This window comes from Raphanus sativus, chromosome 4 (assembly GCF_000801105.2).
Source record: "Raphanus sativus cultivar WK10039 chromosome 4, ASM80110v3, whole genome shotgun sequence".
NCBI classification, from domain to species: Eukaryota; Viridiplantae; Streptophyta; class Magnoliopsida; order Brassicales; family Brassicaceae; genus Raphanus; species Raphanus sativus.
In genome coordinates this window covers 18,726,260-18,749,877 of record NC_079514.1, presented here as the reverse complement: position 1 = coordinate 18,749,877, position 23,618 = coordinate 18,726,260, and the positions used below count along the sequence as shown (strand labels likewise).

Genomic DNA, 23,618 nt, shown 5'->3' with positions numbered 1-23,618 from the left:
GGAAACTCTACCAAGCACAACCACACGAGTCTGACCTGAACCCTGGAACCATCTCCGCCTGCGAACCGGGGCCCAAGACTCACCTACAAGGACAAGACGTCCAAACAGAGCTCACCTAACCACAGAGAGAGGAGCTAGACTTCTCCGACACCGAAGAGGACTGAGACACCAACCACCGCAGAAGAATGCATCTAAGGACCGCCACAGAACCACACCGGGTCACTCAGCAGTCAAACAGAGACACACGCCGTCACTCTCCACCAACGACGATAAAACCGAAGTAGATCTGGATCTTGAAAATCGATCTACCTCTAAACCCAAAAACCGGCTACCCCACCACCTAACCTTGAAACATCCTCGATGAAACTCCAATAGAAGCCAATATCTCGCCGTAGTAGAAGCTCCGCGCGCAGAGAGCAAACACATCGGGAGACACCGCTAATCCAGAGTCACAATCATATCGGAAGGGAAGAGAGAGGTCGAAGAGCAGCAAAAGGAAAACAAGATAAAGGAGGAGAGGCTCCTCCGGCGACGGCACGAGCCTGCTCGCCGGAGCCAGAAGCAGAGACGAAGATGGAGTGTGTGGTCGAAAAGAAAGAAGCTTGGGAGGATAAGGAGAGAGAAAAAAAATTGTTAATGTGTTCCCCTTCTGACAATCATTTTCTGTCCTCGTAATTATACTTATCTTTTCATATTCTGTCTTTTTTGACTAATTCATATTCTGTCTTGCAAATAAGATTGTAGTTATTGCATTATATTGATCCGCAATATTACACAGATCTCGTGGTGAAGAATAATGATGGTGGATAAAGTAAATGTGTATTAGCATGTCTGAAAAGAATGAAGAATTAAAGAAGATTGACTTGCCGTCTATATTATATTTAATAAAAGAAAATATAGTATATATAATTTTAGTATAACTATTTATGTAAGTGTATCATATTATTTCACATATAATTTGTTGTTCTTTACATATTTCTATACTATTTCATAAAATGGAACAATTTGTTATGCTTTCAAATGTGATACTTCTTTTCTCTACTTTTTTGTGTGATTGATTGTAATATAAAAATTTTCGAATGTTAGACAAATGTTTGGATCATGTCTAGTTCATGGTTTTTCTCACCAACAAAACTCTTATTTCTTCTCATAATTTTGACATTTGATGCTCAGATTTATTAAATATTGTATGCAAAAGAATCCTATATAAGTAATTTAAGTTCTATGAAAGATCTCTCTCTCTCTCTTGAATTTTCCTCTCACCTCTCTCTAAGTTTTTTGCCGTGATTTTCCGCCGCCGACCGGCAGAGTGGGCTCCGTTAGCCACTGCCGGTCCGGTCTTTCTGTTTTTTCTTTGCTTTTCCATTTTGCATGTATAGCGGGAGTGGTTCTCCTCCCAGTTTTTCCTGTCGGCTTTTAGTCTTTAGTCTTCGGCGGTGCTTTTTAGTAGGGGACCGGCCGATTTTGCCTCTGGGGAGTAGCGGTTTCTTCAGCAGCGGCTCCGCCGGCTCTGACTCCGGAAGGTGGTGGCTTCTGCAGCACTGTTCTTGCCGGCTTTGTGTTCTCTCTGTTTGGAAGGGTTCGCTTTCGGGACCGCTTCCTCTTTTGGTTTGGAAACTTGTGTCTGGTTGTCTTTGCTGGTCGGAGGAGATCTCGGGTAGTCCGATGTATGCTCGCCGACAGAAAGACGATAGTTCGGAGGTGGAATTATCGCAAGCGGTGCTTTGCGTGAACCGATTGAGATCTCGGAACAGTCTTCGAGGAAGCTCTTCGGTGGAATTAAGTCTGGCGATGTTGTTTGGGTGCGGTGGCTGTTCTCCGGCGTGTTCCGGCGAATCACTAGTCAATTCGTTTTTCTCCGGTGGAAGTCTTGACCTGTGGTGGCTAGATGACGCGTGTCCCGCTCGGTGCGGTGTGTTTACACGTGTGGAAGCTTGGTGATGGACCTGGACGCGTGGCCGATGTGGTTGCGTCAGGTTTTTAGTGTTTGGGCTTGGGCCCGTTTAAGTGCCCTTCATGTCGGACTGTTTAGTTGGTTTGTATTTGGGTCTTCGTGGCCTTTGTGTGTCGTTTGGGCTTGGCCCGATTTGGGCCATGTCCCTTTATAATAATATCAGACGAAAAAAAAAAAGTTCTATGAAAGATCTTTTTATTGTAATTACTAGAGAGCCTTGATTAGTTGAATGCTGACGTCGTTCATCGTCACCACTGTTTCCTCCTTCGGAAATTTGATTATTTGGCAAAATCATCTTATCGGTTTCTATTATTCATATTTATATAATATATTTTAATATTATGTATTATTTTTATATTTTGATGATATTTGGGTTTATAGCTTATATTTGGGTTTAAAGTTAAATGATTAAGATTTACGGTTAAGTATTTAGAGGGTGAAAATAAGGTTGAGGTCATCATTAAATTTTGATATTTATGTTTAGGATTTATACTTGGATTTAGGCTTAGTGATTAAAGTTTAGGGTTCAGTATTTAAAGGGTGTGGGGTGAGGGTGATGTTACAATTAGCATTAATTTCTTCCATGCAATTATAGATATTTCATAATTTCACCGATTTGTATTTTGTTTCATTATATTTGATGCTTGGGACACGTGTGTTATATTATTTTAAAACTATAGTTTGAATTTTATTAATTATATATAGTAAAATGCTACTTTGCACTCAGCACCCAACCTATTTATTCAAATATGTAAATATAATACAATATATATATAAAATAAATAGACATTTTATTTGGTACTATTTCAAATATCATACTATTGTTTTCTTCATTATAAATACTATCATCGATGACCTCTACATCATTTATCTTCATGCTCTGTGAATTTGTGTTTGCATATTTTTTTCATCTTACAAAAAATTTCTCATGTTATATTGCTAAAAAACATTGTCATATCCATCCCTAATAAATGAGCTACGCCGGCGTTCTTTTGTGGTTTTAAGTGAACAGTGGATATATTGACTGCAACTAGATTACTTAATTTTGGAATGAAATGCTTTGAAATGATCAATTCTTCTAGTACCATAAAAAATTACCAGTTACCGTGAATGTAATGAAATGCTCGTTCCATCAATTCTAGAAAAAAAAATAAACAATATAAAGCAAATTATTCCATAATAATTTTGTCAAGTAACAATAGAATGAATTTATTCCATTTTTCTACTGCATTACATTTATCTTATTCCATTTTTATTTATACTATTTATTCATTTTTATCCACCAGATATAATTATTATTATGTCTATATACGCGATCGTCGACGACGTTATCCATTATACCTCTCTGTGACATGTTACTTAGAAACATTAATTAAGGGTATATGCAAAACAGATAAAAAAATTAAATGTTACTGATTACGTTATATCAAAATCATAGTCATATTTTTGATACTCTTAAAGAATTGGTTAGTAGGTAAATTAACCCCTAAAATTTTCAGAATTCTTTTTTGAGATTAGTCTGGATGCTTTTATATATTTGTTATATTTTCAGGTGAATTTAAAAAAACTAATGAATGTGAGACATGTAATTCATTACCAAAAATCTTCTGAGGATTTTTCTTAGAGATTAGTCTTGATGTTTTTATAAATTGGTTATATTTTCAGGTTAAAAATAAAATTAAAAAACTAATGACTGTGAGACATAATCCACTACCAGTGATCTTCTAGCCATTGTTATCACTCAAGCACTCATCAACTCAATATATATGGAAAGGAACACAGTGATCGGGTTCCATACAGTTACCGATCTGTCTCTACAATACTTGCTAAGGGCATGTGCATCGCTGGAACCCCATTAGGGGTTTAGATTTTTTTTTTGTCCTTTTGTCTGAAAAAAATTAAAAAGAAACTAATCGCGGGCCGCCACGTGTCAGTGGGATTAGCGAAAAGTACAAAAACCCAAAAGAAGTCGATCCTTATTTCATAGTTTTTCTTACCGGTTTTTTCCTTTTTTGCTAGGTCCACACCTAAAAATCTCCCTAAAGACCCCGCGATGCACATGGTCTAAGTTGTTGTTCTCAAGTGGACATCACTATTCAGCTTATGGTTTTCGTATTATAATTCACAAATCATTGTTAGAAAAAAACGAAATTTTACAGATCATAAAATAAGCAAAACTTTGAATAGTGTTATTGTTCCCTATATTAACATTTGAATTTTAATACTAACCTTCGAAAAAGAGATATGTTTAAAGGGAGTGATTTAGATAACTGTGTGTTTCAGAACTTCGTCAACGGGGTTTCTCTTCTCTCTCTTCCAAAGAGTCTCTCTTCTCTCTAACTCAAACACCGCTAGATTTAGTTTCCGGCCGACGACGTTGGTTCTCCCAGCCACGGCGTCGGTCCGGTTTGCTTTTAATTTTTAATTTATGTGTATTTTGTGTAGATCTGTGTTTATTTTGGCTTGATTGCTTCATAAAACAGAGTTATATCTAGGGTTTCAGATCAAAAGTGATGAACGGTTTCTCAGTGGTCGCGTTTCTATTCCACCTTGGCCTTGCCGTGTTGGTTTCTAGATCATGGCTCGGATTTCAGTGTCTCCATCATCATCGAGGGAAGGGATCCTTCAACTTAGTTCAAGGTACTTCCTTTTCTCAGATTGATGGCTTAGTTCGTCTCTGGACTTCTGGTGTTTCTCAGTAGCTTGCTTCTAGTGGTGATTTCATCTTGGTTGGAGAGTTTGCTTTTCCTTGGTTTGCTAGCTTCGGAATAGATCCTTCAGTGAACCTTCTCTAGTTCCCTTGTGGTTACGGAGTCTCCGGTTCATTCTAAAGTAAAAGGAGCTTTTTTCTTTCTTGCTTCTCGTTGTGGGTGTTCGAATGCTAAAGTTGTTGCTTCGTCTCCCTTGGATGGTTCACTGCGTTTAAACTAGTGGCTCGTGGTATGTTCCAGAGCAATAGAAGGAGTTCTGTTGGTGGCCATCTTCAATAATCCAGCTTCAGTTGCTATGCTTCTCTTTCAACTCTTTCTGATCTTGATGAAATCTCTGATAGGGTGTCTTGTTTTGTGATCTTAACTCTGTTGCTTGAAGTTCTCTAAGTGTCCAGTTGTCTTATGTTTTTAAGGTATGTTTGTTTAGTCTCTAGGGAATGATAGTTCTATGTTCCGCTAGCTTTTGTACTACAGAGGTGTTGTACCTGCTGGCTTAAAGTATCTCAAAAATGCATCCCACCCCTGTATAAGTTCTTGCAATGGTAATGAAGTTTTTAGTGTGAAAAAGATAACTGTGTGTTTCCAACAACTCATGCAACAATTAATAAAAGGTGAGAATGAAATAGTAATTTAAAGTAGGCTTGGACTTTCGGATCTTCGGGTCGAGTTCGGGCCGGTTCCTTTCCAGTCGTCGAGTTCGGGCCGGTTCTTTTCCAGTCCGGATCTTTCGGATCCTAAACATTTGGATCCAATAAGTACTTCTAAATTTTGGTTCGGGTTTGAATCAGTTTATCTTGGATCATGGTCGGTTCGGGTCTATAACTAAAAATACTTGTAAAATATCCATTATTTTTTGGATCCTGACCGTGTTTGGGTATTTAGGATCTAAAAAGACAAAAAAATACGCAAACTCCATTAAATTTAGTCAAAAATATGTCATGTATATCTAAAATTTTACAAAACAACTTAAAATGAACTTTAAAAATTAAAATTAAAAATTTTTAAATTCTAAATTTTACATTTAAAGATTCATATTACTTGAAAATGTTACAAAATAATAAAAAAGATTGTTAACAAAAAATTATTTCAACTAAATCATAAAATAAAAAATAAAAAATAGAACACAACAAAACATAGTTTTGGATATTCATATTTTTAAGCCGGTATGAATTGGTTCTTATTGGATCGAATCTATTCGGGTTGGTTCTTTTCGGGTCCGGGTCTATTCGGGTCGGTTCTTTTCGGTTCCAGTTCTTTCGGGTAGAAATTTTTTGGATCTAATAGGTACTTATGAATTTTTGGGTCGGTTATAGTTCGGATATTTTTAGGTCGGTTCCAGTCCGGATATTCGGGTCTAAATTAAAATGTCCATGCCTAATTTAAAGGTCATTATATCACACAAAAGCTTTTAAAAAGGTTAACTCAAAGTCAAGTTACTTAGAGTATCCCGATGTAAAGTTATACTCTATATGTATCATTTTAAGTAGATTTTAAAGTTCTTTCGAAATATTAAAAAAATATAAAATTTTGTCGTTTATCTGTAGCATTAAATAAAATTAGTTCAACCAATAAAAATAAAGATACAATATTTTGTAATTGGTTACAAATTTTAAATAGCATTAATTTTTTTCTAGAAAAAAATAGAACATTACTTATTTTAAAACAAAATAGAAATCCTTAAAAACCATTTAAAATGATAAAGAGAGAATACTTTTTTCCCTCCGAAATAAATAAAATATAATATAGAGAAAAATGCTCAAATACTATATTTCTTCGTAATGGAATCATGAGTAAATAAAAATAGATTATTCCATTTATAGAGTAAATTTATCTTTCACTTCATTATAGAATGAAAAATAGAGTAGAATTAAAGTCTTTTTTAATTCTAAATTCTATTTTATCCTATTTTAAAAGAAAAATAGAATGGGATTGGAAATGTTTTTATAACATTAATAAATCTAAATATTTATCATCTTAGTTCTTCGAAAATGAGAACATAAATATAACATATCTATTATTTAGTTGTTCGTGATTAAATATATATATATATATATTAACATAATTCTTAAAAAATATTTTAGAAATGAAAAATGACACAAATAACCAAGACCATGTGGGAACAAAAGTATTAATATATATATATATTAACATAATTCTTAAAAAATATTTTAGAAATGAAAAATGACACAAATAACCAAGACCATGTGGGAACAAAAGTAAGTAGTTAATATAGTGCAAAACACAGAAAAATGGAGAAGAAAGGGCAACACAAAATAATGGGATCATCATTCCAAATAGAAAAGGCGGAAATCCTAACTTTCTATGTGTCATATAACGCACTACCACATCAAAATTCAAATATTTAATGGTAAAATCGTTTCTATTAGTTACCTATTTATGCATCCTACAGCATTAAATATCTAACTCATAATTATTTAGAAATAGTTGATTCATAACTTTCCATATCCGGGAAGACCTTTTAAAATTATTCTGTTGATTACCTACAATAACAACTCCACAAACATAAGGATGTATAAATTCTTTTGTTCAATCTGGAGATATCTAGGCCAAGGTCCGATTAATCTTCCAAAGAGAACAATATCAACGATTAGTTCGACTCCACATTTCTAACAAAAGTCTAAAGCATATTTTATTTTTGTTTGGCTAGTAAATGATAACCTAGTTTTTAGCCGGACTTGAATCCAATACGGATTTACGTTTTATCCCAAATTCTTTTTTACCATCAGATTACTATCGTTTAATTAGAATTGTGAATTATTAAACTAAAATAACAAAAATAATTAACAAATTGTCTAATATAATATATTTAAATAATTGATAGTAAAATTACGGTAATTGATATTAGAGTTTTTTTTTTAGAATTCTACATATGGTATCTTAACCTAATATAAAAATGAAAATAAAAAGATTTTTTTTTCAATTGAATTTTTTTGAAAATATTAAAATATGTGTTTCGCTTAAGTAATTTAACTGAAATTTTGACTAATAATTTAAGTATCTTCAATTATTATATTAATTAGAAACTCATTTTAGGAACTCTTTCCAATAGAGCTTTAGTATATTCAAGGCATGGTATTTTTTTATCTTGCATCTTTTGTATTATACAATTTTTATTGGCTCTGATGCTATCACTTTCAGCGTATGATTTTTCCACCGCCATCCACCTCATACCCTCTTATTATAATTTGAAAAAGAAAAAGGAAATAACAAGTTATTTTAATAAAATGGCTGCACAGTTTAACAGATCAAGGTGGTCATATAACCACACACGTATATATATATATATATATGAGCATATATATACAGTGGTATAGGTTAAGACAAAGGACAGATATACAAGTGGAGAACCCAATATATCTTTGTCTTTGTTATTTTTCTTCTCATTCATAGTTAACTTGCTGATTTCTTATCCTCCCCCCCCCCCCCCTTCTCTCTCTCTCTCAGCTATATATAAAAACTTACTTTTTAATCTCTCTTACAATAAGTCAAGAACTCAGAAGAAGACATGACAGGTGAAGTTCTTAAGACTGTTTCTAGCGGATCAGCATTTGCTCCGAGCTCATCTACTCTGGATCATGATGAATCTCTCATCAATCCTCCTCTTGTTAAGAAGAAGAGAAATCTCCCTGGAAATCCTGGTAGTTCTTTATATTAAATCTATAAGCTTGATCATCACATATAAAGAAAACCCTAGAATCTTTTTAAGGTTTCCCCTTGTTAATTTTCTTAGGTTGTTTAGTTATGGATCTTGATATATATCAAAACTATTTTTGCATGAGCTATATATTTGATCACTGGATATTTTGATGCTAATTTACTGTTTAGAAGACCAGGCTTTGTAGATTTAAATTTAAATTTCTATGATCTGTAGAGTTATTTTCTAAGAAAATAGATTCCAATAGAATATGTATGTAAAATCCCTTATATTAATATAATACCCCACAAAGAAAAGCACAAAAAGGAATATTACAAATTTGACTACAACTCATGATCCGATCCAGACATATATTGTATTTCCGATTTGACCTAATGGAAACCAAAAAAAAAATCTTAATGATCTACATAGATCCGGAAGCTGAAGTAATAGCTTTATCTCCCAAGACCTTGATGGCTACGAATCGGTTCCTCTGCGAGGTCTGTGGTAAAGGTTTCCAAAGAGACCAGAACTTACAGCTTCATCGTCGAGGACATAATCTTCCATGGAAACTAAAGCAGAGGACAAGTAAAGAAGTGAGGAAACGTGTCTATGTTTGCCCGGAGAAGACTTGTGTCCACCATGACCCTGCTAGAGCTCTGGGCGATCTCACCGGTATCAAAAAACATTTCTGTAGGAAACACGGCGAAAAGAAGTGGACGTGCGAGAAATGTGCCAAGAGATACGCTGTTCATTCTGATTATAAAGCTCATTCTAAGACTTGTGGTACTAGAGAGTACCGTTGCGACTGTGGCACCATTTTCTCCAGGTACATATATATATTACGTACATACATATATATATATATATATATGCGTTGTCGATTGTACTGATCATGTTCGAAAACTTTACTATAGTAGCTTTATAGTGTCAACATTATTTCTTTTGTTAATATATATAGGTTGATTCAGTATTTCAGTTTTATAACTATGTTTTGTCATTTTCTGTGTGTTTGTTAGTCTTCTTGAAGTAGAGTAAAGTTTCTTGCTCGGGAAATGTTTTCATTGTGACAAAAGGGAACAAATAACACTATCTTTAGCTTTTTTTGTTTCATATTACTTAATTCGCACAATTAAACACATTGCCGGTCTTTTTTTTATGTATATGAGTAGTTTCTCTAATTATGTCTGCTCCACAAATTAAACATGAGAATTATTTGTTTTCCTTATATGAGCTAATTGATTTTGAGCACTTCGATAAATTCAAATCGTTATTAAGACTTTATGGTGATTTTTGGCTGAGACAGGCGAGACAGCTTCATCACCCATAGAGCATTTTGCGATGCCTTAGCTGAAGAAACCGCCAAAATAAACGCAGCATCTCATCTTAACGGTTTATCCGCCGGTGGAGCCGTAGGAATGAATCTGAACTATCAATATCTCATGGGAACACTCAACCCACAGCTTCAACCATTTGTACCGCAAGCGCCAACAAATCAAAACCACCATCACCATTTTCTACCGCCACCTCCATCATCCTCTTCCTCCCTCTCCCTATGGATGGGACAAGACATCCCAACGTCTCAAACGCAACCGCAAGACTACGAGTGGGTTTTCGGAAACGCTAAGGCTGCGTCCGGGTGCATTAATAATAATCACGATGGCCTCGTTACACAGACCGCAAACGCCAGCTCGACCACTACTGCTACTCTCTCTGTCCCTTCTTTGTTCAGCAGTGACCAGACACAAAGCCCAAACGCAAACGTGAATTTGTCCGCCACTGCGTTGCTACAAAAAGCGGCTGAAATTGGCGCCAGTTCAACGACGCCAACGAGCACTAACCCATCGGCGTTTCTAAAGAGTTTCCCGCTAAAGTCCTCCGACCAGACCACGACTAGTTATGACGGCAGTGAAAAGTTCTTTGCTTTGTTCGGAACTAACAACAACATTGGAGTAGTGAGCAATAGTCATGATCAGGAGATTGAGAACGTTAGAAACGACGTTACGGTTGCGTCTGCGATGGATGAACTACAGAATTACCCCTGGAAACGTAGAAAAGTTGATGGTGGAGGAGAAGGTGGTGGAGGAGGGCAAACTCGAGATTTCCTTGGGGTTGGTGTACAAACGTTGTGCCATCCATCGTCTATCAATGGGTGGATTTGAAACGTTTAACTAAAAGTTTCGGGGTTTATGGATAAATAACGAAAAGGACAAGGAATCTTGTAATTTCCACCATTTCGTGCGAAAACTAATGGTGTTGTTTTCTTAAAGTAATTCAAGATTTAAGTTTATGAAATGTGTTTTCCAAAAGAAAAAGTTTATGAAAAATGTGATTTCATATGTGATATTATTTTAAGAGATTAATATAAATAATGAAGTAATGTATATGTATATATTCATCGCAAGCTTCCAAGAAATGGTCTTTTGGATGTAGGACACTAGACATTCAGAATCTTGATTATATCTCGATTGGTCTATATCTATAATAAGATGCAACTTACTTTTAATTATTAATTACTTCTACTTTAATATATAGTTAACCTTAAACTAATATTGTTTAGCTAAAAGTATCAGCATTGTAAATACCCCCTAACCAGATTTTGACCCGCGCTTCGAAAGCGCGGGTATTATTTTTCACTTTTATAAAATATATTATTTGTTTGTAATTATTGAATTTATTTATTTTAATAAATTTTTTTTTTTATAATAAATTCGACACATAGAGTGTCTCTGATAAACTATGTATTTCTCTAATTTTGTTTTATTCGCTCTTCAATCAACATATTTATTTGGCTTGTTGTTAAAATAAATGATTATACTTTGATCTCTGCACCTCCGCGGATGTATATTTTTAAAAATATGATGATATTTGTTTTTCATGTAATTATTAGGGTTTGGCAAAATGAATCTGAGAAACAGAACTGATACCAATCCGTAAATATAGTACCAAACCTGAACATAAATTGATTAAATATTCGAATTATTCAAAATTTTGTTAGTTAGAGAACCGAATCGGATCCGAACCGAAGTATTCATGTACCTGAATTTATCTAAAAATAGATTTATATATTTATATATTAATTATTTTTGAATTTAATGTATATAAAACATCAAGAATGATACCTTTAAATTGGTTTAAAATACTTGAAAATATATATAGATAGTCAAAAACAAATATCTGAAATAGTTAAAGTATATTCAAATCACCAAAAATACTTAAAATAATTATTGATTTTGTATCCAAATTTTTAAATCAAACCAAATGATATGTTAATCTTAGGTATTCTGACATATGTTATTTAAATTTATAAGTAATATATTACTTTATTTATAGATTTTGAGAAATTTTAAATATATAGTGATTTAAAACTTTAAAAATAATTTAAATATGTTATCCGAACCCAAACCAAACCCGTAAAGATTCGAATCAAACTCAAACAAAAATTTAGAAACATCCTAATAGGACTGAAATATTTGACCTCGAAAACCAGAAACGCAAACTGATCAGAGCCAAACCCGTATGGATGTCTGAAAACCCATCCTTAGTCATTATTATATATCGTATAATTTCATCATATAATTAATCGTATTTTATATGTACCATCATATAAGTAATGATATAATTAATAGTATTTAATATGTATTATCATATAAATAATTATATATATTATATTTTAAAAATTTAATATGAAATATAAAAACCATAATTTGAATTGGTATTTCAAATTGGGCTTTGTATTATATTTTTCTTATATATATTAACAACATTCTTTTATAATGGACTTAATAACTTAAGCCCATTATTTATTTCTATTTAATACTACTATCCTTGTTTCCAAACAAATTTTTTTTAAAAGACTACAATCCATGTTTCCAAACACACCAAATTTTTTTAATACTCTTATCCAAGTATCCAAACACACCGAATTTGTACTTCAGCTTTAATAAGATAGATGATAACTCTTATATTCTCTGAACAGTCACAATTTATTGAACTGAAGCTATAGTATACAGTCTTTACCTTCTTTAGTTTTTCTTTTGTAGAATTCATGGAGCATGGTCTATGGTTGATTATAGAAAGAAAGGTGATGTAAAGGCTTACGAGTTACGATTTATAAAGTCTTAATATCGTCACTAAAAAAGAAACATAAATATATTAAGTACGTACTATCGGTGGAAGAGTGATTCACATATGTATTGGGTCAAGGAATAAAGGAATTCTGAAAATATTTGATTTAATAGCATATTCGGTGTAGAAGATAAAGTGAAGATCCATGCATATTCTCCATTAAAGAGTTGAAAGGTCTTGATTTTCTTCTTGTATGCAAGGATATACAAAATTATAAAGCATAGATAGAGTGGACAAGTGGTGGGGACAATGAAAGGTGGAGACTTTTGAAGCTCAATTATTTAAATCTTAACCCTAACTCAAAGGCAAAAAAATATACTTTTTTTTTAATCAATGGCAAAAAATATACTTTATAGTGGAGGAAAAGGGTAGAAAGAAAAGGAGAAAAGCTTGATATTCCTAGCTTAGGCTTTTTCCACCTTTTATCTTATCTTCCTTTTGCTCTCAAGAAAATAAGATTCAGTCATCTATCTATATATAAAAGTTTACTTATACAAAGATAATAAAATCTTCTATAAAAAGAACTTTGAGTTTACTGCAAATCTAAGATAAGAAACTTGAGTGATAACATCATGTAATATAACGAAAACATTCGAAAAGATCTTTATATTAACAAATTAGTACATTATTTAACTTATAAATCATTTATAAAGATTTATAAAAGAACTTTGAGTTTACTGCATTTTATGTTTGTTAAAACCCACACTTGATTTATAAATCATCTATAAAGACTTTAATTCTGGCCTACAAAATCATTTTATTAGAGTTTCTAAATCATTTATGACTTTTATAAATTCTATTTATATAAATCTTGAGCACATCTAATTTAGATGCAAAATGGTAAATGTTTCTATATCTAATTATAATTGTATAAATACATATTTTTAATGATTTATTTCACACTTATTATCTATCCATTAAAATAGAAGTAATTTAAGTGACTTATAGTTATTATGCTTAAAAAAGTAAATCATTCGAATCATATAAAATTATAACACACTATTTATTTATATCTTAAAATATAAATTATTTAAGAGATTTTGTCTTACATATACACTATTTAAGTGATTTAAGAATACTGTTTAATACCTAATTCATATATAAAAATAAAATTGATTTTTAAGTCATATTCGAATTTTTTTTGCCAAATATTTTAAAGAAACACATAAAATAATTAATATTTTTGTTAAATTTAAAATAAAAAATGAAAGAAACATAAATAAAAAAAATTATCAACGAAGATGCAAGAATTATAGAAGTCTCTAACCATCTTCTTGGAACTACACAAAGAAAAATGGGATTAAAGTGTTTTTTTTTTCATTTGTTAAAATAAACTAAAATAAAATTTATAAAAAATTACATGAACCAATCGTAATAATATTTACATTTAGTAAAAATATATTTAGTGACTTATATTTATGTTGTTGAGTTATCTTAAATTTCACAATTTTTCTAAAAAAGATACTGAAATTTTTGATTATTAAACTTACAATTTAAATAGTTGATACTTTAGATTTTTATTTATTTTTTCAGTTCTAAAATAAAAATTAGTTTTACAATCAGTTAGCTGTAAACTTTAGATTTAAATACTGTTTAATACCTAATTCATATATAAAAATAAAATTGAGTTTTTAGTCATATCTGAAACTTTTGTTTTGCTAAATATTTTGAAAGAAGCATATAAAACAATTTATTTATTTTCTAAAATTTAAAATAAATTAAAACAATAAATCAAATGAAAAAAACAAAAGTAAAACAAATCATCAACGAAGATGCAGAGCTATATAAACCTTTAACCATCTTCTTGGAACTACACAAAAAAATTTTTGGGCTAAAATGTTTTCGTTTTTCATGTGTTAAACTAAATTAAAAGACAATTTACAACCAATTACTTGAACCAATTGTAATAATATTTGCATTTAATAAAAATATTTCTAGTGACTTATATTTGTGTTGTTGAACTATCTTAAATTTCAAAGCTCTTTTAAAATAGATACATAAATTTTTGATTCTCAAACTTACAATTTAAACAGTTGATATTTTATATTTTTATTTATTTTTTCAGTGCTTAAATAAAAATTAGTTTTACAATCAATTATCTGTGAACTTTAAATTTAAAATACTGTTTAATACCTAATTCATATATATATAAACAAATTTAAGATTTTAGACATATCTGAAACTTTTTTTTGCCAAATCTTATGAAATAAACACATAAAACAATTATTCTTTTTTATTAATTTAAAATAAATTGAAAACAATAAAAAATGAAAGAAACATAAATGAAACAAATCATCAATAAAAATGTCAGAGCTATAGAAACCTCTAACCATCTTCTTGGAACTACACAAAATGCACCTTTTATGGCTAAAGTGTTTTTGTTTTTTCACGTATTAAAATAAACTAAAAAGTAATTTACAACCAATTACTTGAACCAATTGTAATAATACTTTTTGATGAAATTTCAAAATTGTAATAATAGTTGAATTTAAGAAAAATAATTTTAGTGACTTATATTTATGTTGTTGAACTATCTTACATTTCACAGCTCTTCTAAAAATAAAGACTGAAAATTTTGATTATCAAACTATTAAATACTGAAATTTTAATATTTCCAATTTTATTCAAAAATTAGAACTTTTTAAACATGTACTTTTCGTATAGTATTATCATCCGCGAAATAGCGGGCAAACATCTAGTCTATATATAAAAATTTAGTTACACAAAGATAATAAAATCTTCTATAAAAAGAACTTTGAGTTTACTGCAAATCTAAGATAAGAAACTTGAGTGATAACATCATGTAATATAACGAAAACATTCGAAAAGATCTATATATTAACTAATTAGTACACTATTTAACTTATATGTGAATTAATTATAATTTCGAAAAAGGTGTAAGATATGCATGTCAGTCCCAAAAGCTAAAGTTTGGTCGTTGGTCCTATACTTTGTCTTAAATGAAAAATGAAAATTTAACGGCAACGAAGAATTGACAACGAATTTATCTGCCCTACATGTTTCTTTTTGTGTCAAATCAGAGATGCTTTTATTGTTTTTCAACAATCAACAAGTGTTCATTATTTTCCTTTTCTATATATTAGTTATGTTTGACACTCTAATTAGAGTATAGACTATAGTGCAGTAACATGTCTACAAACATATTTGAGTAGAATGATATTTTTTTGGGTCATATTTGAGTAGAATGATCTTTAAATGTGCTATGTGGATTATAATTTATGCCCACGTTCTATATACTATATATAGAATGTATTTATAATTTATGCACAGACATTTCTACTTATCTCTTCCAGAGTAACGCTTTTATCATTATTTTAGGAGAGCAGCATTCTTGTTTGGTATGTCTCTCTTTTGTCTTGATACTTAGGGGGGTTATTGGTAATAAGATTTTTATGAACTTTGTAAATTTTGAGAATCCATTATTATTGGTTTTTGGATTTCAAAAATATTAATAGAATCCATTGTTATTGATTTAAGACCACTTGATCTAGTTTAGATGGGTAGTCAACAAAAAAATGATTTAAGAATTTTCAAAATCCATTTAAATCGCTTGTTATTCAAAAAGTCTTGTTATTGTTGATTTTCCAATTCTAAACAAATCAATTTTTATTGGGAGATGAATTATATTCATTTTTACTCATAAGAATCAACTTTCAAAATATCATATGTATCCATGTGATTTTCAAAATCAATGTGATAACTCTTTTAATTCATTACACCTTGAATCCAAATATATGTCATAACTTATAATTTATTACATTTTATATATCCTTACATTTTTTATATAATTATTATATTGTTTTATCATTTTTGGATATATAATTATATTTATAAATATTAAAAAATTTTAAAAATTGAAAATAAAATTTATTTTCACATTTCAAAAAGAATTTTCTTTAAAAATTGAAAAATCTATTTTTATAATAAGTTTAAATCTAAAACATATTTCTTTATTACTTTTTATATATCTATAAGGCAAATTTGCCTCTTTAATGAAAACTCTTTTGGTAAGCCTAATTGATGAAAATCTACATCAATCTAAAGAAGTTATGATCAAATTTGATAAGTCAATGTATATGCAACTTTCACAATCCACATTATTTTAGTTGATTTTTTTGCTTTTTTATGGTTCCATCTTATTGAACAAAATATCAGAAATGAAATGCTCAAATTTCATCACTGATGAAAGAATATATTTTTTCCTTAGTGTGAGATTTCCATTTTTAGCTCAAAATATTGGTTATGCTACGCATATTTTTTATTTGAACTTGTGCTAGGTATGCCTCAAAAGAATGACTATGAGGGCGAGAATGGCTTTGTATGATCTCGCTGAAACATATTTCAGGTATTGCAAACAGAAAGGTTTTATAGGATAAATTGTTCAAAAATAACTCAAAATTTGATTTTGAATATAAAAGTGTATCTCAAATTCAATTAAATGCAAAAATAACCTAAAAGTGTAGTGAAATTACAACAATTTCCTTATGACAAAACAAAAAATATATTGAATTTTACCATTATAATCTTCCATGAGAAGACTTATAAAGAAATCTTCTTCAAGAAGACTTACAAAGAAGTCATCTTCCAGAAAACTTCTTTGTAAGTCTTTTCGTTTCAGTAAATCTTATTTAAATTCTTATAAAAATTATTTTGATGGGGAAAACAATGAAATCATGTAATAATAAATATTTCTAAATGATGTAAATTTAATTTTATTAATATTAAATTATTTTCAACATATGTGAATGAATGTGGATTAAGTCATGATAGTCCATGGTTCAGAGTTTGGTAACATATGTTATAGTATTGTTGGTATTTTTAGGGTTAGATTTTGAAAATTTATTGTTTTTTTTAATTTGACCTATATGTTTTTAATGACTATCTAATAACTTGATTTAAGGGAGTTTATTGGTATAAGAATTCTCGAGGAGTTGTAAAATTTATAGATTTAATTGTTATTGGCTTAAAAAAATTTAAAATCTTAGTAGAATCTATTGTTATTGGGCTGTGGATCTTTAAATTCCATTCAAAATTCTTCATTATTGAAAAATTTACATATCATTGATTTAACAACACTATTAAAATCTATTGTTATTGAGATGTAAATTTTCTATTTTTTTACTCATGAGACTCAATTTTGAAAATCTTATGGATATATCCATAAGATTTTCAAAATCTATGTAGTAAAAACACCACATACAAACACACAACAAAATAACTACAAAACTATATGAAAACTGATCGAACATAAAATATCAATCCAACAAAAAGAGCATATATTTTTTAATTGTTAATCAAAGTTATAAAACTATACGAGAAGTGTTGACAAAAAGTACATATGTCATTAACATGTGTTCTATTATGAAACAAAAAGGTACGTGGAAGTCTTGAAAACTCATAAATCTTGGATTTCTTATAAAATTTTCGAGAACAAAATCATTCAAATTTTCATGAACAAAATAGTTGAAGAAAGTTTTAATCCAACATTAGTATCATATATTACATATTATTTTTATTCTCTTTCCATTTGTCCTACCACCATTAATTTCTTACTTTATAAAAATAGCGACAATTAATGAAATTCTATAAAACTCAATAACAGTTAATGAAAATCTATATACAAATATTTGATAAATCTTCTTAAATTTTAAAATTTTCTGAACTTTTACGATCATCAAGTTCCACGAAAAATTCTTGTACCAATAACCTCCTTCCTTTAAACACTTTCTAAGTATCTTTTGAGTTTAATGAAGTGTTATTTTTTTTTGCTTTGTTATCTGATTATAGGGTCTGGAAGACACACATAAGACTTCATAGAAGTCTTTTGACATATCCCGCCTAAATTTTAGTAGAATTTGGGATTCCCGCTTAAATTTTAGAAGAATTTAGGTTTTCCGCCTAAGTCGAAGTCTTCCGGAAGTCTGCGAGGGAAAATCTTCTCATGTATTAGATCTTAAAATAATTTATAAATTTTTATAAAAATATTTTCAAAGCGAAAAAATTGAAATCATGTATTAATAAACATTTCTAAATGATAGAAATTTACTTTTACTAAAATTAAATTATTTTTAACATAGATGAGTGAATGTAGATAGAGTCATGATAGACTTTAATTCAGAGTTTGGTAACATATGTTATAGTATTGCTGGTATTTTTAGCGTTAGATTTTGAAATCTTATATTTTTTTAATTGACCTATATGTATTTAGTTTTGTATGTACTAAACACTTTATCAATCTAGTTTTGTGTATATTTAGTTAGTTGTTTGATTTTAAAAGTTGTTATTTAGTTAGTTAGTTATTTAGTTAGTTTTGTGTATATTAAACACTTTAGGGTTAAACTTCTTGGGAAGTCTTGTCTTAAAAGTCTTCTGTATCAAAAATATTTAACCTGATTAGAATTTTTGTCTCTCTATATAAAGAAAATTTGTTGAGACTTGAAAACTGCTGAAGTGTTCAACCAAAACCATGTTGATCAAGTCTGAAAGTTTGGCGGGAGTCATTCAAAAAACTGAGGGATGACGTGGCCTTGAAGGATTGATTTATGCAAGGATAAACATCAAGTCGAGATATTCTAGGGAGTAGAATATTAGATTGATAGTTATCGTGTAACAAAATCAGATCGTCTAGGTATATAATAGGCGAGTCTAAGTCTTGATCAGGTTACGGTTTTTGAGAGAAAAAGTGTTTTAGTCTGCGAGAGAGAGAGAGATTAGGTCTATCTAGTTCTCGAGGGTTAAAAGTTGTTCAGTGTTGATTCACACGTTGTAAAGTCAAGTAAACCTGATTAAACAGATTATGTGTAATTTGTTTAAAGAACTTCTAATAAAGTATTTGTTTGAAGTTATTGTGTTATACATTTGTGCTCAAGGTTTTTCATTTGGTATCAGAGCGGGAACCTATCTAGATTCACCAAACTATAACAGGTAGAGATCCTGAGCTGAGCATAGATTCATCAAAGGAGCTTCTGCTGTTCAGAGAACTCTCATGCTTGATGAGAACAACTTCGGACATTGGAAAGTGCGAATGAAGCAGAAGCTGAAAGGTAGTGAAGAAGATGTGTGGACTGCTGTAGAAACAGGATGGACAGAACCGAGTGTCAAGACGAAGGATGGCGAGTATATTCCAAAACCTAAGGAAACTTGGACTGAAAGCGATAAGTTGGAATCTAAACATAACTCCAAAGCCATCTCTTAAATCTTCAATGCAATTGATCCAGAACAATTTAAACTAGTTCAAGGCTGTTCTTCAGCAAAGGATCCATGGGATACTTTGGTAGACTACTACAAGGGAACTTCTACTGTCAAAAGAACTAGACTTGATCATTTGGCTGCTCAATTTGAAAATCTGAGAATGTCTGAGGATGAGTCGATAACAGTCTTTAGATCCAAGCTGAGTGCAATTGCTCATGAGGCCACTGCATTTGGGAAGGAGTACAAAGACAATAAATTGGTGAAGAAAATGATCCGTTGCCTTCCAGAAAAATTTGCTAACTACAAACCTCTACTGAAAGCTGGCATGAACACTGATGACATGAAATTTTCACAGCTGGTGGGAATTCTTGAAGCAGAAGAAATGGAATCAGGTGGAGAGCAAACTAAGAAAGGAAAATGACTTGCCTTTGCTGCTGAAAAGGAGGAGGATAAGATACATGTGCTACATGATACCTTAAATCAGAAGTGCTACATGATACCTTAAATCAGAAGCTGGAGGATGGTATGGGTTTGCTAGCGCGCAATTTTAAAAAGGCGTTAAGAAGGATTGAAAAAGGACAGGGAAGATGTCAAGGCTATCAACAAAATACAGACTCAAACCAAGAATGACAGAGAATGATATGGTTTTAGAAACACAAGAGATGATGAAAATCAGTCGACTAGAAAAAGACATCTGCAATGTCACGAATGTGAGGGTTATGGACATATTAGATCTGAATGCCCACTTGCTAAACACAAGGAACTCAAGTGTGGTGAGTGCAAAGGTTTCGGTCCTTTCAAAGCTGATTGTCCAAATTTGATCAAAAAGGGTGAACGATCGCTACTGATTTTTAGCGATATTGAATCAGAAGATGAAGATGATGATGAGAAAATGATGAACTTGGTGGCATTGATTAGTGAGGAAGAAGAGAATAAGATTGCTGAAGATTCAAATATTTTAAGTAACAGTATAATTTCATAATTTAAGTAATGTTAGTAACTTTCATGAGTAATCTTAGAATATTAACAATTCAATATACTTATCATGCTACATCTTCACGGAATTTATATACACTTTGTTATATGGCTACTACATCTTATTCCTTTTCCTTATTAGAGTTAGCTGGATATGGATATATAAACAAACACATGCAACACCACATAATAATATCTACACCCATTTTAGTATATGGTTACACTTCCGATTTTCAATAATTCTTTTGATATAGCCAGCTATTTAAACTTTATATTAATTTTAATAATAATAACTCAAACAATAATACAAATTTCGCATCAAATATATGAAAATCATCTAGAAATGGGTTTGCATTTTTTTTGTTTACCGAAGAACTATGTATACTTACACAATATATAAGTATGTTATAGCTAAGTTATTCTGTTTTCTCTAAAATTGAATCAAAAAGTTTATCGTTGTAAATTCTGTCCTTTTTGTGCTACAAAGAAGAAACACATTTTCCTTTTTATTTTTTTGACAGGCTTTCAAGAAAAACATTTTCCATTTCTGCTAATTTTCATTTTTGTGTATTTACCTCATTGGCTCAAGAAACTTTTGAGTTTCAGACTCCTAATTTCCTAAGGAAAAGGTGATTAAAATCCTAAGTATTTTAAATTGGTCAAAAAACCCCAACGATTTTTTAGCTCTGAAAAACCTTGAAGTTCAAGTTGATCGGGCTAATTTCAACCCTAAAATATCATTGTGAACAATGACGTTAACTTAAAATAAAAAATCATTAGCCTATTTTTCTAAAATAAAATGTAGATACCGTAATAAATTCTTAATCCTATATTTCACACAGAAGCTACGAAAAGAGAGAATTTGGGATTATGATCTACATCATTAAGTAGGTGATCTGCCAGAGAGTTTTCTCTTTACTTCTACTGTAAGAAATTTACTTTCTTCGTCGTTCTTTGGTTCATTGTGATTTTCTTGATTTGTTAAAATTAGGTTTTTGTTTGTAGTTTCAGGCATAGCTAATAAAACCTATAATAGTGTATCAAATTTTATGTATCTTATTAGTCAACACTTTACGAGACACATCAAAGAAACACATAACTGAAGAACCATATATGTACTAACAGTACATGAGATTTCTTAAAAGCTTTTATTTTAAGGTAGGTAGATACCATACAATATAATATCAAAACTCCCTATTCACCGGAGCGAATGGAGACGAAAAAATTAAAATTTCAAAGGAAACCATTAATCAGAAAACGAATGCACCGTCGTCTAAATTGATGTCTGAGTCAAAGTGATCAATGCCTTTCAGATCTTATATCATTCTTAATTTACTTTTCAAATATGCGATATTTATTTTATTTTTATTTTTTATATCATTGTTTTGTTCTCATGCTTCGCTTCTTCTTTTATTTTGTCTTACCATTGACGGATATAATGGTGAAAACAATGAGTCTTATGAAGAAGGTCAAAATATATATGAGTTAGATACTCGACTAGGTAGTAATGAAGAAGATGACTGTGAGGAAATATTTGAGAATATGAGATGATTTAGATTTGCGAAATGAATATGGTTTAGTAATTGAAGAAGAATTGTGGCAAACTGAGAAGAATGCATTGGTGACATTGTCTGAGATAATTTGAATAAATTGTGGCAAACTTAGAAGAATGCATAGCTTTTTTTAGTGGATATGAATTCAATATTGGATTGTTCTCAAAAAATAGATTTGATTCTTAGTTATGAATCTATCTACAATTTATTTGCACTTAGCAATGAGTTATTCAACTGATTCCCTTATCAAAGTCACAGTCTTTTCAGGTTTCACTTGTCTTGTACCAATCTTACACAATGCATCAACCTGAATACATCAATACTTATGAATTAACAAGAATCCAAGTATCATGAATCAAACAAACGAGTAAAAAAAACTTGCCTTCCAATATGATATAATATCAGTCCAATGAAGCTCAACTTCTTTGAGAGAAGTATAAACAGCTTCAATGACAAGATTATGAGTAGTGAGTGAATCAAAAATGTAGTAAAAAGGCTATTATCTCACATTTTTGTTGTTGGCATATGTAAAAAAATACTGAGGATATATAGTTTAAACTCAAGCCTAAAGAATAAAATAATGCTTTTACTTCATTTAACATCACTGTTATTTACGTTGACCTTTAGAGTTGAAAATTGCCATATTGCTCGAGCATTGTGTTAGTATAAACATATCCATAGCAAACACAGTGTTAGAGAAAAGGTCACTACCCTTTGGTTCTGTTGGTTTTATCATATCTACACTGATCACTTTTTTTTTCCGGTAGATTCTTCCAACAATTTTTTAGAGCTTGCAAGCTCACCATTTTCTGGTCGACATCTTACTCTTCTTTGATTAAAAATGGTTTTGCGTAGATAGTGAAGTGCCCTTGAAGATTATTTGACATTAGAGAGGTTTGAGCCCAATACGGACCCGATTTCGAATCCCGCTGGCCACTAGGGGCAAAATTTAACATCCGGTGGCTGAAGCGTACTCCGACCGATAACGTAATCTCTATGAACACTCATCGCTAGTCTGAATCCACCTCGGTGGCAGTCATGATATACGTGGTTATTAAAAAAAGATTGTCATGTCAACTTAAACTTCAAGGTTTTTATGGAGTTGATAGAACTTTGTGGTTTATTTGGCCCAATTTAAAATACTTAGGCTTTGAATGACCATTTTCATAAATTTTCCTAAAGGCTAAAGCTATAACAATAAAAGAAAACATATGGGTCAGTATATTAAACGGGCTTCATTTGGGTCGAACGATTTATAAGTTTATTTGTGGTCTCTATAACGGGCTTTATGATAATGCAGATTACAGAAGAATGGGCGAGTCACAGATCCAAAACACAAGCGACAAAAAGGTCCAAAGAAGATAATATTTTGATTATTTAAATGAACGAGAGAGAAACAATTGAAAGAGAGAGAAAACGCGATTCCTGAA

At 30.8% G+C, this 23,618-nt stretch overlaps 1 protein-coding gene across 1 annotated transcript; it reads left to right on the top strand.

The window, feature by feature from the left end:
• The first annotated feature begins 8,073 nt into the window (after positions 1-8,073).
• LOC108849836 (zinc finger protein NUTCRACKER) lies at positions 8,074-10,724 on the top strand. The gene is made up of 3 exons (XM_018623444.2): positions 8,074-8,324; positions 8,753-9,149; positions 9,627-10,724. The coding sequence occupies exons 1-3, from the start codon at positions 8,192-8,194 to the stop codon at positions 10,480-10,482; spliced, it is 1,386 nt and encodes a 461-aa protein (XP_018478946.2). The 5' UTR covers positions 8,074-8,191; the 3' UTR covers positions 10,483-10,724.
• Positions 10,725-23,618: the final 12,894 nt, after the last annotated feature.